At 55.7% G+C, this 12,612-nt stretch overlaps 1 protein-coding gene and 1 pseudogene across 2 annotated transcripts in view; one reads left to right on the top strand and one right to left on the bottom strand.

Annotated features, from left to right (window-relative positions):
• The window catches only part of TMEM255B (transmembrane protein 255B), a 35,904-nt gene extending 25,706 nt beyond the window's left edge, over positions 1 to 10,198 (top strand). The window contains exons 7-10 of one of the 2 annotated variants that reach the window (XM_088022222.1): positions 520 to 679; positions 3,382 to 3,516; positions 4,386 to 4,388; positions 10,064 to 10,198. In XM_088022222.1, coding sequence (XP_087878348.1) covers positions 520 to 679; positions 3,382 to 3,516; positions 4,386 to 4,388; positions 10,064 to 10,198 — 433 coding nt within the window. The remainder of the gene's footprint in view (positions 1 to 519; positions 680 to 3,381; positions 3,517 to 4,385; positions 4,389 to 10,063) is intronic. The other variant, XM_028087373.2, reaches the window with a different exon arrangement.
• Positions 8,076 to 9,016, bottom strand: LOC114196649 (large ribosomal subunit protein uL15m pseudogene; annotated as a pseudogene).
• Positions 10,199 to 12,612: the final 2,414 nt, after the last annotated feature.

A 12,612-nucleotide genomic window follows, 5' to 3' on the forward strand; every position in this document is an offset into this window, starting at 1 on the left:
CCCACAAACAAGAGCTCCATCCCACTTCCAAAAGCCCAGACGGGAGAAGCAGCACGCGTGTGCATCACGGCTGCCGGTCCCCCGCCATGGCCCCCATGCGCGGAGCCCCGCAGGCCCGTGTTGGGAGGGCTGGGATGAGGGGGCTCGCCCTCCCGTGGTCACGGCTCAGCCACGAGTTCTGCTTGCTCTGAGGGGACTCAGTCGTCACCTTTCTGCCTGGGCCTGGGTTTGGGGAGCAGGCCTGGGTGGTCCTTCCTGCTCAGAGGCCTGGGCTCTTTCCCCAGAGGGATTTCCAGACGCCCTGGGGGACAGCCTTGCCCCATGGCCCCAGGGTGCATCTGGGCTGGTTCCCGGGGGGTGGCCACCCCCACACACCAACCAGGCCCACGGGGTCTTCCCAGCAGAGACCACAGCTTGCCGGGTCCGGTGCACGGACTCGAGCGCCTGCACTCTGCGCCCTGCCCGGCTGGCCCGTCACCCCCTTGCCAGCGTGGGTGACAGTTGCCTCTCCTTGGGCAGCACGGAGCCCCCTCTCACCTACTATGAGTTCGTGGGCGTGCGTGGCTGTCAGGACGTGCTTCACCTCTACCGGCTGCTCTGGGCCTCGGCGGTGCTGAACACGCTGGGCGTGCTCCTGGGCGTCCTCACAGCAGCTGTCCTGGGGGCCTTCAAGGACACGGTGAGTCGGGCCCGGGTGCTGGCCCTCCAGACGGGTCGGGGCTCGGGGTCCACGTCCGCTGGGGTGGGCAGGGTGGGCCTCCTTATCCTCACCTACAAATGGGGAAGTAGAGGCTCGTGAAGACAGCCCGCAGGGTGTTAGCGACACGGCAAGCCCTCACCGGCTGTTCACAGGAGCGGTTCCTCTGAGGCGCAGGCGGCACCTAGCCGCTGGAGACGCGGGCGGAGTGACCCACCTGCCCCCCCACCGTCTGTTCACCCCACCCCCTCGCCCCCACTGCACAGGGAACCCCCGAGCCTCCTGTCTTGGGGCCAGGGCTTCAGTCCGCATTTGCCGGAATTAGGGGTGATCCCGACGTGCGAACCTGTGAATGGGGGGCTTTAGGGCTGGGCGCCCAGCGGAGGCGGAGACTGCTGGCCGCAGCTCCCGCTGAGCCTCCCCGCCGCCTCCCCGAGCCTCCCCTTGGGCAGCGCCCTCCGCCCGTCTCTCTGCATGTCTGCCCCGGGAGCAGCTCGCCCTTGTCCCGTCTTCTCCCTGTGCCTGCTTCTTCTAGATTTCCCACGCAGCACGCACACCACCTCCTGAAGCCGGTCGCCGACTCCGGAGAGCGCACGGCACCCACTTGAGTGGGGAAAGGCCAGTGTGACCACACACGCACACCAGGCCCCCACAGGCCACACCCAAACTCGCATCTGGGCTGGCGCTTCCCGAGTGCTCTGGAGACTTTGGTCATTGGCCAATTTTAGGAGCCGAGTCCACAGTAAAATTGCTGGACGGTTCTATCAGGAATGAAGTGATGTCCAGAAGGGCCACCAGTCAGCAAAGGCCACAGAGCCGGGTCAAAGCTCCACTCCGGACAATTGTCTTTCTCAAACCCAAAGCTCTGGGGTACTGTAAGAAAGAAGGAAGGCTTTTCCTTAAAATTTTACACCTATTGAGTAGATAGTCTTGTAAGTTTAATGGGTTTTATAATTTAAAGATTATCTTTAGGCCCCCAGGGCTGCCACCAGATGCTTGCCCCGAGGAGGGCGCAGGGAGGCAGAGTGTGAGGACTGGGGTCTGCAGGAGGGTCTCCGGGGGTGGGGTGGCCTCGGGAACGTGGCAGTGCGTTTAACCCAGTCTGGGTGAGGAAGGTTCCTTGAGAAGTGTGGGCAGCGAGTCCTCAGGCACGCGGCTGGGCCCCGGGCAAGTCAGGGCCAGATGGGCAAGTGCAGGGAGAGAGGCCTGAGCCAGGCTGGGCTCCCAGCGTCCCCAGCAGAGCAGGGCTGCCCAAGCCGACACGTTTTGCTCCCTCATGGGAGACCCCCAACCCTACTCATCCCCCAAACCCCAAAATGGCACAAACACAGAGTCAGGCCCAGCAGGGCCCTCTCCGGCCCACAACACCCGGCCACCAGCCCTGCATGGCCCAATCCCCAGGCCGCGGGATGCAGCCTGAGGGATGCTCCCCCACAAATCCTGTCTCAAGTCTCGAGATGCTCTGCACGCACACCCCTCCGTGTGCATAGCTCTAGTCCCCCAGGATAGCTTGTAGCTCAGCCCAGCGCACACAGTAGGTGCTCGGCAGGGTGTGGTCATGAATACGGCAGGCAAGTTGTGGCCCCCCAGGTTCCCGTTCTTTCTTAGAGTCCTTAGTTGACTCTTGGAGTGTGCAGAGGCAGCCTGGGGGGGGGGGTGCAGGAGGTGACAGGTGCATTAGTAGAGCCCCTCCCTCTGAGGGCGTGCCGGTGCAGGCAGATGTGGGTGTGCTCTTTGCTTCCTTTGCTGGCTCCCCCTCTACTGGTCCCCTCCTATCCCCACCGCTCAGGACCCTGCCTCCACTTACCTTCAGTGGGCGGCCACGAGTTTTCAGATACTCCCTCTCTGCTACCAAGGCCCCTCCCCGACGTGGCAGGGCCTGCCCCATGGTGTCGGGGTGGGGGGAATCCAGGTCTGTCCTTGTAGGGAGGCACCTCAGTCTGGAAGCCCCCAAGCCTCCCTCTGGAGGGCTCTAGCCCACAGCCCCCTCTTGGGGTGACAGGTGGAAGGCCCAAGTCCTGGAGTCACTCGGTGAGCTCACAAGAGTGGGGCCCAGAGGGGTTGGGTGCTTTGGTGTTATGTGCACTTCTCCAGAAATCCCTGCAACCAGGGGGCCCAGCCCTGTGCTGTGGTGTCTGGGACAGTGGGCATGTGGGCAGTCAGACCCTCCTACTGCCACAGCCGGGCTGAGAGACGCCCCGTAACAGACGCCCCTGGAGGGGAGGAACCAGTGGTGGCGTTTTAAGACTTATTTATTTATTTTGGGGGGGAGCACATGCACATGGGGAGGGGCAGAGGGAGACAATTCCAAGCAGACTTCCCGCTGAGTATGGAGCTTGATGGGGGGTTCGATCCCACACCCCAGCAATCATGACCTGAGCCGAAATCCAGAGACGGACGCTTAACCTACCAAGCCACCCAGTCACCACAGAACCAGCAGCTTTCTTGCTTTTTCACAAAACACCGAAGAGATCCTGGCCTAGCCCAGCACGTTGGCGGATCTCTGAGAAAAATAGAAAAATAAAAAGGAAAAATAAGCCCTGCTTTGAGGGGTTTCATTCTGGCCCGAGAGAGTGACCTCTCCCTTGCAGGCGTCAGAGGAGGGCGGCGGGAGGACAGAGCTCCGCGGGCCGTCGGCTTGAAGCCCAGGGTGGCCGGCTGACGCTTGTCCATTCTCGCGACAGGTCCCCCTGTCGCAGCTGGCCTACGGCCCTTCCGCTCTACCTCAGATCCTCTGCAACCCCGCCCAGCAGATCCTGGCCTTCTGCCCGGCGCCCGTGACCCTCCCCACCTGCTCATCCTACCCTCTGCCTCTCCAGGTAGGCCCAGCGCCACCCAGGGGAAGCCAGTGTGCTCCCGCCATGGGCAGCAGTCGCCCAGGACAGCCCTGGTCAGACGGGACACAAATGGGGGCTCAGTGGAGGGAAGAGGGGGACTCAGGGCCTCCCCTCCCCCAGTTTAGTTACAAGGTACCAGAGCCAGCGTGGCAAGGGGCTTGGGGACAATGTGAAGGAAGCATGGCAGACAACTCCAGGCCCCTCCACATCTCTGGTCTCCTTTGCTCCGTGTGGCCCTGGTGACCCGGCCTTTGGTGTCGTCCTGACCTTGTGCATTTTCTGACCCAGGCCTAGGTACCGCGGAAGTTCACCTCAGAGTCCTGGCCTGCCGCCTGGGGCCTGTGAGCAGTTCTTTAGGGGGAACTATGGGAGCTTGCCCTCCAGCCTTACCCACAGCAGTGGCCACCTCCTAGGACAAACCCAGTAGGACACTCGGGCCTGGGGACTCTTGTGGGAAGGGGGCTGTTTGGTGGGGCTGAGACCTCGTTCCCGGAGTGGCATTTGCCTCCAGTCCTGGGTTTGGCTTCTCTGTCTCCGTATAGCTCCATATATAGCTTGGGGGAGCCGACACGCCAGCCCGGCTGGTGCCCTGGGGTGTCCATGAGGTCCAGAGAGGCCTCTCCAGGCCAGCAGCATGAGTGGCTGGGAGCAGGTGTGGGAGGCTCTCTGGAGCCCAGGACACAGGACGCAGCATGCCAAGGGAGGCTGTCACCTGCAGCCAGCCAGGGGAGGGCCAGCTGGGCATGAGCTGAGCATACACAGGCCTCCTGGTCTGGTGCTGTCTCCACTCACCTTGAAAATGAGGCTAGTGGCTGAGCTACCTGGTGTGGGTGGGGCCTTCACATTCCCAGAGGGTACCCGACCCAGAAGTCTACCCAAAGTCTCCACAAGGCTGTGCCAAGGGACGCCTCCCCCTTCCCAGGAACCGTCGGCCAGGTAATCACTCAGCAGGTCCTGAGTGGGCACCAGGTCCTGGTTCCATGGGGATGATGGGGTGTGAGGCTCCTCCAAACACCCTGTCCCCAGAGAGTGAGGCCTGGCTCAAGAGTGTCTTCTCTGCCTCTGTGACATGGGGGGAATGGCCCCAAGTGTTAAGAAATGAGAGTGTTTGCCCACAACTCCCGTAGCGCTCACCCCTGAGGGCAGGTACATCCCACGTCACTGGGCACAGCCTTCCCTGCCACGCCAGCAGCCACACTCAGCAGCCCCACCTTCCCTGGAGCATCACCCACGTCTGCCTCCAGGCATCCCCTTTAGTCCCCACCACAGTGAGGACCGCGTTTCTTGACCGTGGCCTGTGTCCTGAGGGTTCTGCTCTGCTTCTCATCCCTTTAGTTTACCAAGCCCAGAGTGTGAGACTGACAGCTGTAGGGAGGCTGGATCCATGGCTGGTGGGCCACCTTTGGGGGCAAACCCCAGTGCAGAAACGCGGACCTGAGTGCAGGCTGGATTGGCCCAGTTGTCACTCACCCACTCCAGGGTGGGGGGAGGTGTGCCCCCAAGCGCTGGGCCCCCAATCCTGTCAGGGCGCCTGCTCCCATCTGATGCTTCCCACGAGCTTGGCTGTGAGGACCGGGGTGCACCCCAAGCGCCGGCCCTGACTCGGTCCTTGGAGGCGGGCAGCAATGGGGGGTCTTCTGAGACTGGGTCCTAAGCTCTGGGTGGCTCTGGGCGGGTGCCCTGCTCTTGCAGGTCATGATGCGTCTCCTCAGAAGATGTGCTCCTTGTAGGGCATGGGGCGTGGTAGGGGACTTCATGTGTCAGCCGCAGCGCTGGCGAGCTGGACCACCCCATTCCATCCTCAGCCACCGTTGGGGCCTCTGGCTTGTCCGAACACAGATGCTCCCTCTCTGCCCCCTGGGGTGAAGCCTGGGCTTTCCTCCCATGCCTCATCGGCCTCTATCACCAGTGTGTGCAGGATCATAATGACATACACACCAACAATCAGATTTCAAGGAGATGACTGACTGGGGGGCTCCCTGTGTCTTCTGGGGGGAGAGGGGAACTGATGCTCTGATTCCATGACCAACAGAGAGGGAAAGGGAGTGCCTGAAGTGCTGTCATGGCAGGGAAGTACCCCCCGCGTAATAGCAGGGAGGGGCTAGCAGGTGGGGGCTGTTTTGAGCCGTTCATTGAAAGACCTTAAAGGGAACCTACCTTCCCTGCTCCTAGTGGTCACCTGGTCAGGGCACACAGGAGGGGCTCGGCATCTTGATGTGTGCGAACAAAGATGGAAGCAGAGGTTTGGCTGCATCCTATAATCAAGCAGTGCCTTGTCTGCTTTCCTGATGGGGCCACCTGTGTAAGCAGAGCTATCCCAGTAAGACCTGTCCACCGGACGTTTTCCTCATGATTCACAGTAGTTTTCTTTGTGGTCTGTGGTGGCTTAGTCTGTGGTTCATGGTGGCTTAGTCTGTGGTCCGTGGTGGCTTAGTCTGTGGTCCGTGGTGGTTTAGTCTGTGGTCTGTGGTAGTTTAGTCCATGGTTCATGGTGATTTAGTCTGTGGTCTGTGGTGGCTTAGTCTGTGGTGGCTTAGTCTGTGGTCTGTGGTGGTTAGTCTGTGGTCCGTGGTGGTTTAGTCTGTGGTCTGTGGTGGTTTAGTCTGTGGTTCATGGTGGTTTAGTCTGTGGTCCGTGGTGGTTTAGTCTGTGGTCCGTGATGGTTTAGTCTGTGGTCTGTGGTGGTTTAGTCTGTGGTTCATGGTGGTTTAGTCTGTGGTCTGTGGTGGGTTAGTCTGTGGTTCATGGTGGTTTACTCCGTGGCCTGTGGTTCATGGTGGTTTACTTTGTGATCTGTGGTGGTTTAGTCCATGGTCTGTGGTGGTTTAGTCTGTGGTTCATGGTGGTTTATTCTGTGGCCTGTGGTGTTTTAGTCCATGGTTCAAGGTGGTTTAGTCTGTGGTCTGTGGTGGTTAGTCTGTGGTTCATGGTGGTTTACTGTGATCTGTGGTGGTTTGGTCCATGGTCTGCATGGTCTGTGGTGCTTTACTCTGTGGTCTGTGATGGTTTAGTCTGCGGTTCATGGTGGTTTACTCCAGGGTCTCTCAGCTGCTCGTTTCCAGTGGAGAGCTAGTGGACACATGCATGGTAAAGACTGGGAGCTCCCAGCAGACCAGAGAGAATGTTCTCTAGAAGTTTGGTTTGTTCCCCATGGTCAGAAGGGAGAAACAGAGGTGGACAGAGCCCCAGCCATTGGATTCTGAAGCCCATGCTGACAACTCTGAGTAGGTCAGTATTCTCGGGTTCAGCTACAGCTTATGAGGAAATTCCTCTTTCAGAATGCTAAGGCCCTGGGGTCCCTGGCCTCCTTGTGGGGGAGGGGTCCAGGAGGAGCCCCAGAAAACAGATGCGCTGGCCTCTCAGGGGCCCTGGACACCTGGCAGGTGGAGAGCAAAGGGACCACAGCACCACCGGGAGATCAGAGCTCGTAAACACACTGTATTTCACAGAGGGGACTGTTTGATTTAATTATTTATTTATTTAGGCTTTTAAATTTTTTAAATAAACAGCCAGGAATAATTTATTTTTCCTGTGGAAAAATTATCATGACTTATTCGAGATTTAATTGCAGCAGGATAAAGTGAGCTTTTGTATGGTTCAGGTACAACACATCTTTGCAAAGCTAAATAAGCTGACCGCTGAATCTTTTACATTAACTGAGTTAAATTTTCACATTACCAGTTGTTTTTATGGCTTATATAATCACTGAACAATTTTTCAAAAATCATTTAAAATGATTGAAAAACAAAGGTCTCCAATATCTATGAAATAAGTAAAATGAGAACACTTTTTCAAGAAAATGGTTAATGGCTTATTATTGTCTACTCTTATCAGATGAGTTAAGAAAATGAATTCACTTGGAATTTTTGCTTCAGTTTTTCTAGTAAATACTGTACTACATATTTACTGTGTTTAAACCTTAAGCTCAAACCCCACATCTTAATAATCCAGAGTTGAAGGCTTTCTACCTTGACACTGGATAGCAGAGCTTCCTTGAGGCTCTTAAGATGGGCCACCATTAGTAACTGCTTTAACCTTGACTGAGCAAGCTTAGCAATCAACCCCATTCCAGGGATGCTTGGGTGGGCTCAGTCGGTTAAGCATCTGCCTTCAGCTCAGGTGTTGATCTCAGGGTCCCGGGATCGAGTCCCACATTGGGCTCCCCGCTCAGTGGCCAGTCTGCTTCTCCCTCTGTGATTTCTTTTGCTCTCATTCTCTCTAATAAATAAATATCTTTAAAAAAAAAAGTCAATTCCATTCCACCTGCACATTCATTCTGATATGCAACAACGGTAACACAAGACCTGGACGAAAAAATCATGAGAAAATGAACAAGAAATACCCTAAAAGTTACCATCTTCCTCTGGCAGAAATCCAGGGAGTCTGTTTAAGTGAGAAAAAACCCACACAGATTCAATTCCCCTATGCAGCCCTTGCTTATTCCATTTTTTATTTCAATTTTAGATAAAAATGGATATAGGGCTACATGGAAAATTAACATCAGCATCTAGAGAATCACAAATCAAGACAAGATGATGAGAAATAAGCATGTTTCAGTCCGTTTTCTTCCAGAACTCTTTTACAACTCTGCTTTCCTGGAAGGGAATTCATGAGCTGTAATACTTGAGGAGATTTTCATCTGTAGGTTTGAGGATTTTCTTATCTGCAATATTCACCACCCATCCGGGGCAAGACCAAAGAAAATCTGCCTTGGATCCTTTCGAGTACTGAGCATTTTGAAGAGTTCATCTTTAGTGATATCAGGTAAAATATAACCATACTTCTTGGCAAGTTCAAGTCTTGCTTCAGGAAATTTGGCAGGATCGGCCAGGTAAACACAATTCTTTGCATCAGTATAATACGGTACCAGTGCTTCAGGCAGAAGCATTCGTTTTGGAATGGGTTGTCCATGCAGAAAGAATGGAATGGTTTACACAGAATTTCTAGACTTCTTGGGTCATAGAAAGCCGTGGTAACAACACCACCATTTTTTTTTTTTAATTGCAGCAATGGCTAGTTCTGAAACCAACTGTACTTCAATATTAACTTTTGCCTTAAAGGTGTCAGCACCCTCCTCTACCAGCTGGACACCATAATCCCTTTTAAGTGGCTGGATGGTCACACCTCTTCCACTGACCAGCTGAGTTAAGTCAATAGGTTGAGTAGGATCCACTCGACTCAAATCAATAAGATACTTCAATCTATTGAGATTCAAAGGGTGATACTGGCGTCTGAAGCTATGACCTTCATTAAACCCGTATTTTGGGATTCGAATGTAAAATGGAGTCTGGCCTCCCTTAAAGCCCAGTCTGGGCCGGGTTCCTCTCTGACACTCTCCCCTATGGCCTCAGCCACATTTTCTACTTCTTCTCTGACCTCTTCGCCGTCTTTCCGGTTTCCTGGAGCCTGGATTCGGCTTTAGGTTGGCCAAGCTCACACGGGGCAGGGCCCTTGCCCCACCGCCCTGCACGGGACCGGTCATTACGCACAGAGCCAAGACCCTCCGAGGGCGCCTGGGGTGGCCTCCTGCTTTAATTATTTAAATATTGCTTTTAAGTAGGCATTTTTAACCACTAGAACTTAAGGGGAAAAATGTTAAGAGGTTTGTTGGCAGGTGGAGAAAAACTGGAAACTTTATTGATTTAAAAATGGGCCATATCCAACATTTTTCTTCTCAGAATCACTTTTACTTGAGTCTATGTGTGTTAGTCAAGGTTCCCCAGGGAAATAGAGCCCATAGGATGTGTGCTCATATATAGATGATGCAGATATTGCTACACAGAGACAGACTGAGAGACAGAGATGGACAAAGAGACAGTGACAGAGAGACAGACAGTGATAGAGCAGACAGACAGACAGAACCCAGAACCTCCAGGCGGGACAGACGCGGGCTGCAGACCAGGGAAGAATGGATCTTGCAGGCTCAGTCACCCAGAGGCAGAGTCCCTCTTTCCTGGGAACTCAGTCTTTTCCTCTTAAGGCCTTCAAATAACTGGGTGGATTAATATGTCAATTGCATCTAGAAAACACTTTCACAGCAACATCCAGTGGGCACCAAGGCCTGGCCGAGTTGACACATAAAATTAACCATTGAGCTATATTGAAAATGTTGATGTCTTAGTTTTCCCTGAAAATAGAAAGTGCTGGGTGAACCCAGAGGCCCCCCCGCGATGCTCTGGGCAGCCTCTTCGTTGGACATGTTTGTACTTTGGGGCAAGACTCATGCACAGCAGGTGCACGGCTGGGAAGCCAGCAATTCCGAGAATGGGCATCTCTACAGGGATGCAGGTGCAGAGTGTGTGCAGAGGAGACCCCTGCGGACCACATGGGGCCCTCCCTCTGGCCTCACTGGTGTACTCTGATCAAGGAGCCTGGGTTGGGTGGGTGGCCCTGGTGCAGAGGGAGCCCGGGCCCCACGAGGGCTCTTTCTGGGGTGCTGGTGGAGCTTGGCATGCTGTCGTGCTCCATGTGGGCTGTGTGTGGGGCTGGCCCCTCCGCGGACTGAGGACACCTTTCTGTTCCCTTGCAGTGCGGCGGCCGCTTCCCAGCCTCGACTCCCGGGGACCCCTCTCTGTCCGAGGATGCACAGCCTCCCAACGCCCCACCTCTCTGTGCTCCAGCCCACTTCCTCCCAGGGGAGAAGCCTCCCCCCTACGCTCCATGACGCACAGGGGTCAACTGAAAATTAATTTAGTTTTGGTTTCTTAAAAAACAAAGCAGCCTCTACAAACCCTGCTTCTGTGGCCAACCTCCTAGAGACATCAGGGGAATGTTCCTGAAGTCTGTACCCTCTTTCCCCTCCCGGGCACCTCTGTGGGCAGAGAGACCAAGACCAGGGGTGGGGACAGAGCCCCAGGTGACCGAGGCCCCAGGCAGCACCTCTGCTCGGCTGCCTAGCCCAGAGTGGAAGCCAGACACCAAATAGATCCAAAATTCCCACCTGGAGCCTCCTTGCTCTCGTATTCTGTTATCACTTACTAAACAAAATTTGCTTTCTTAATATCTCCCTAATGAGCTATTATTATTATTTTGCAAAGGGAATATGGCCCCATGTGAGGATATTTTAAGGAGATGTGTTATATGTTTACATATTTTTAAGTGTGTCCCCATGAAGCTCAGGGGCTCCACGCTCAGTGCTGTGCTCTCTCCGCATGCCCTTGATGGGGATGAAAAGACGCTTTGGCTCAAATATCAAATGCTGTTTGTAAGGTGTACGTGTTCACTGAGGTCTGTGTGTGCTTTCTTTCCAAATCTGCCGTCACACCTGCCAAAAGACTTCCTACCTGAGGCTACATGCTTCCCATTCAAGGCGTCTGGGCTACCAGCTGCCATCTTTCATGGATTATTCTAGAGGCTGTCCAATCTGCTATGCAGGGCGCCCCGTATGGGGCCCCCCTTGCCTGCAGAGCAGGTACCTCTGAGGCCCAATCTCTCTGCTCCACGTGACCACTGGGGTGGCTGACTTCTGAGGCCTTTTAGCCTGGGGTGCAGCTCTGTCTCCTGCAGACCGACGGCCATTGGCCAGGACACACCTGGTACAACAGGTGCACACCCACCTGGGCAATGATCCAATCCTGGCCAGAGTCCTAAATTACAGTCCTGGATCACTGGGGAAAGGAGATAAGCAGAGGTGGGGAGGGGAGGGGAGGTCGGGAGGGGAGGGGTGGAGAGAAGAGCCTAGAGGAAAAAAGCAAGAGGAGACCCAGGTAAGGAGAACGGTCTCCTGCTCCCCCTGCTGGTCTGACACAAGGACCCCGCGCGGTGCAGAGACACCTCCCAGTTTGCTGAGCACATGGAAAGCTTTCTCTACAGACGCTGAGCACACACATTCACATGAGGAGGCCGTCCATGGGACAGAGGACACACGGCGGGTCAGGGGAGCAGCCTGCTAACTGACCTCAGAAAGACAAGGAAGCCGAAAGCCTGCTTTCTGGTCCGCGAGCTGCCTTCGGTTTCTAGGAGTGGGAACGAGTTAAATTTAGACTCCGAAGCCCTGACTGGGTCACACCGGGCCCAGCCCTGGCCTGCGCATGACTTCCTCTTTGCAGATGGAGGTGGTGCCCACCCTCTGGGTTTGCACAAGGGAAACAACAACACGCTGTGTCCTTCAGAGGAAATGCCTCCTACTGGCGCAGGGCTGGGAACAGGGAGCACTAAGGCGGCTCCTATAGCTGGGCTCAGGCATCCGAGGAGGGCGCACCAGAGCGGGGTTCCCTGGGCACCTCGGTGTGTGGCTCAGCAATCCCCTCATCTGCCTGGAGCTTAGGAACCAGCACAGTTTGGCCGAGTCAGGAGGTTTTGGCAATCCGAGGGGTCGGATGCGTTTCATGAGCTTACTGTCGTGTGGGGGCCTGGACAGGGAAGAAAGGCCGGCTCCACGGCCTCCAGAGCGCACCCCAAGCACCCGCCGGCCTGCAGGGAGCGAAGTGCCAGGGCTGGGGCTCCCGTCTCATCAGGACCCGGCCCGCCTGGAAGAGCCGCTGAGCAGCACATCAGGCTGTGCTGACTGGAACCGCGCCACTAACCCCAGAAGGCAGCCAGGCGCCAAGACTCAAGGACAGCTTTTGACCTCCGCACTCAACCCGGGGTCAGAGCCACGCAGTAGCGTCCATGTTTCCCAAGATCGTTTATACCAACGTCACCCAAAGCCATTTCTATCTGCCCTGGGAGCCCAAGAGCTGATAAAAAATATTAAACTCCCAGGCCAACAATTTTGCTCTTGCCCACAAGAATGTCTTTATCCCTTGCCCCAGCCACAAAGAATGTGAACAATTCAACTCCCAGCCTGGTGGTGGCTCCAGGCACCCCCCGCCCCAGTCCCCAGGGCAGCTCCCCATACTCTGCACACTGCACGTGACCACACCTGACCCCCAGTCCCCAGGGCAGCTCCCCATACTCTGCACACTGCACGTGACCACACCTGACCCCCAGTCCCCAGAAGAGCTCCCCACACTCTGCACACTGCACGTGACCACACCTGACCCCCAGTCCCCAGAAGAGCTCCCCACACTCTGCACACTGCACGTGACCACACCTGACCCCCAGGCCCCAGGACAGCTCCCCATACTCTGCACACTG

The sequence above is a fragment of the Eumetopias jubatus genome, unplaced genomic scaffold, assembly GCF_037043125.1.
Source record: "Eumetopias jubatus isolate StellerSeaLion01/CBP00866 unplaced genomic scaffold, mEumJub1_p1.0 scaffold_3, whole genome shotgun sequence".
Lineage (NCBI taxonomy): Eukaryota > Metazoa > Chordata > Mammalia > Carnivora > Otariidae > Eumetopias > Eumetopias jubatus.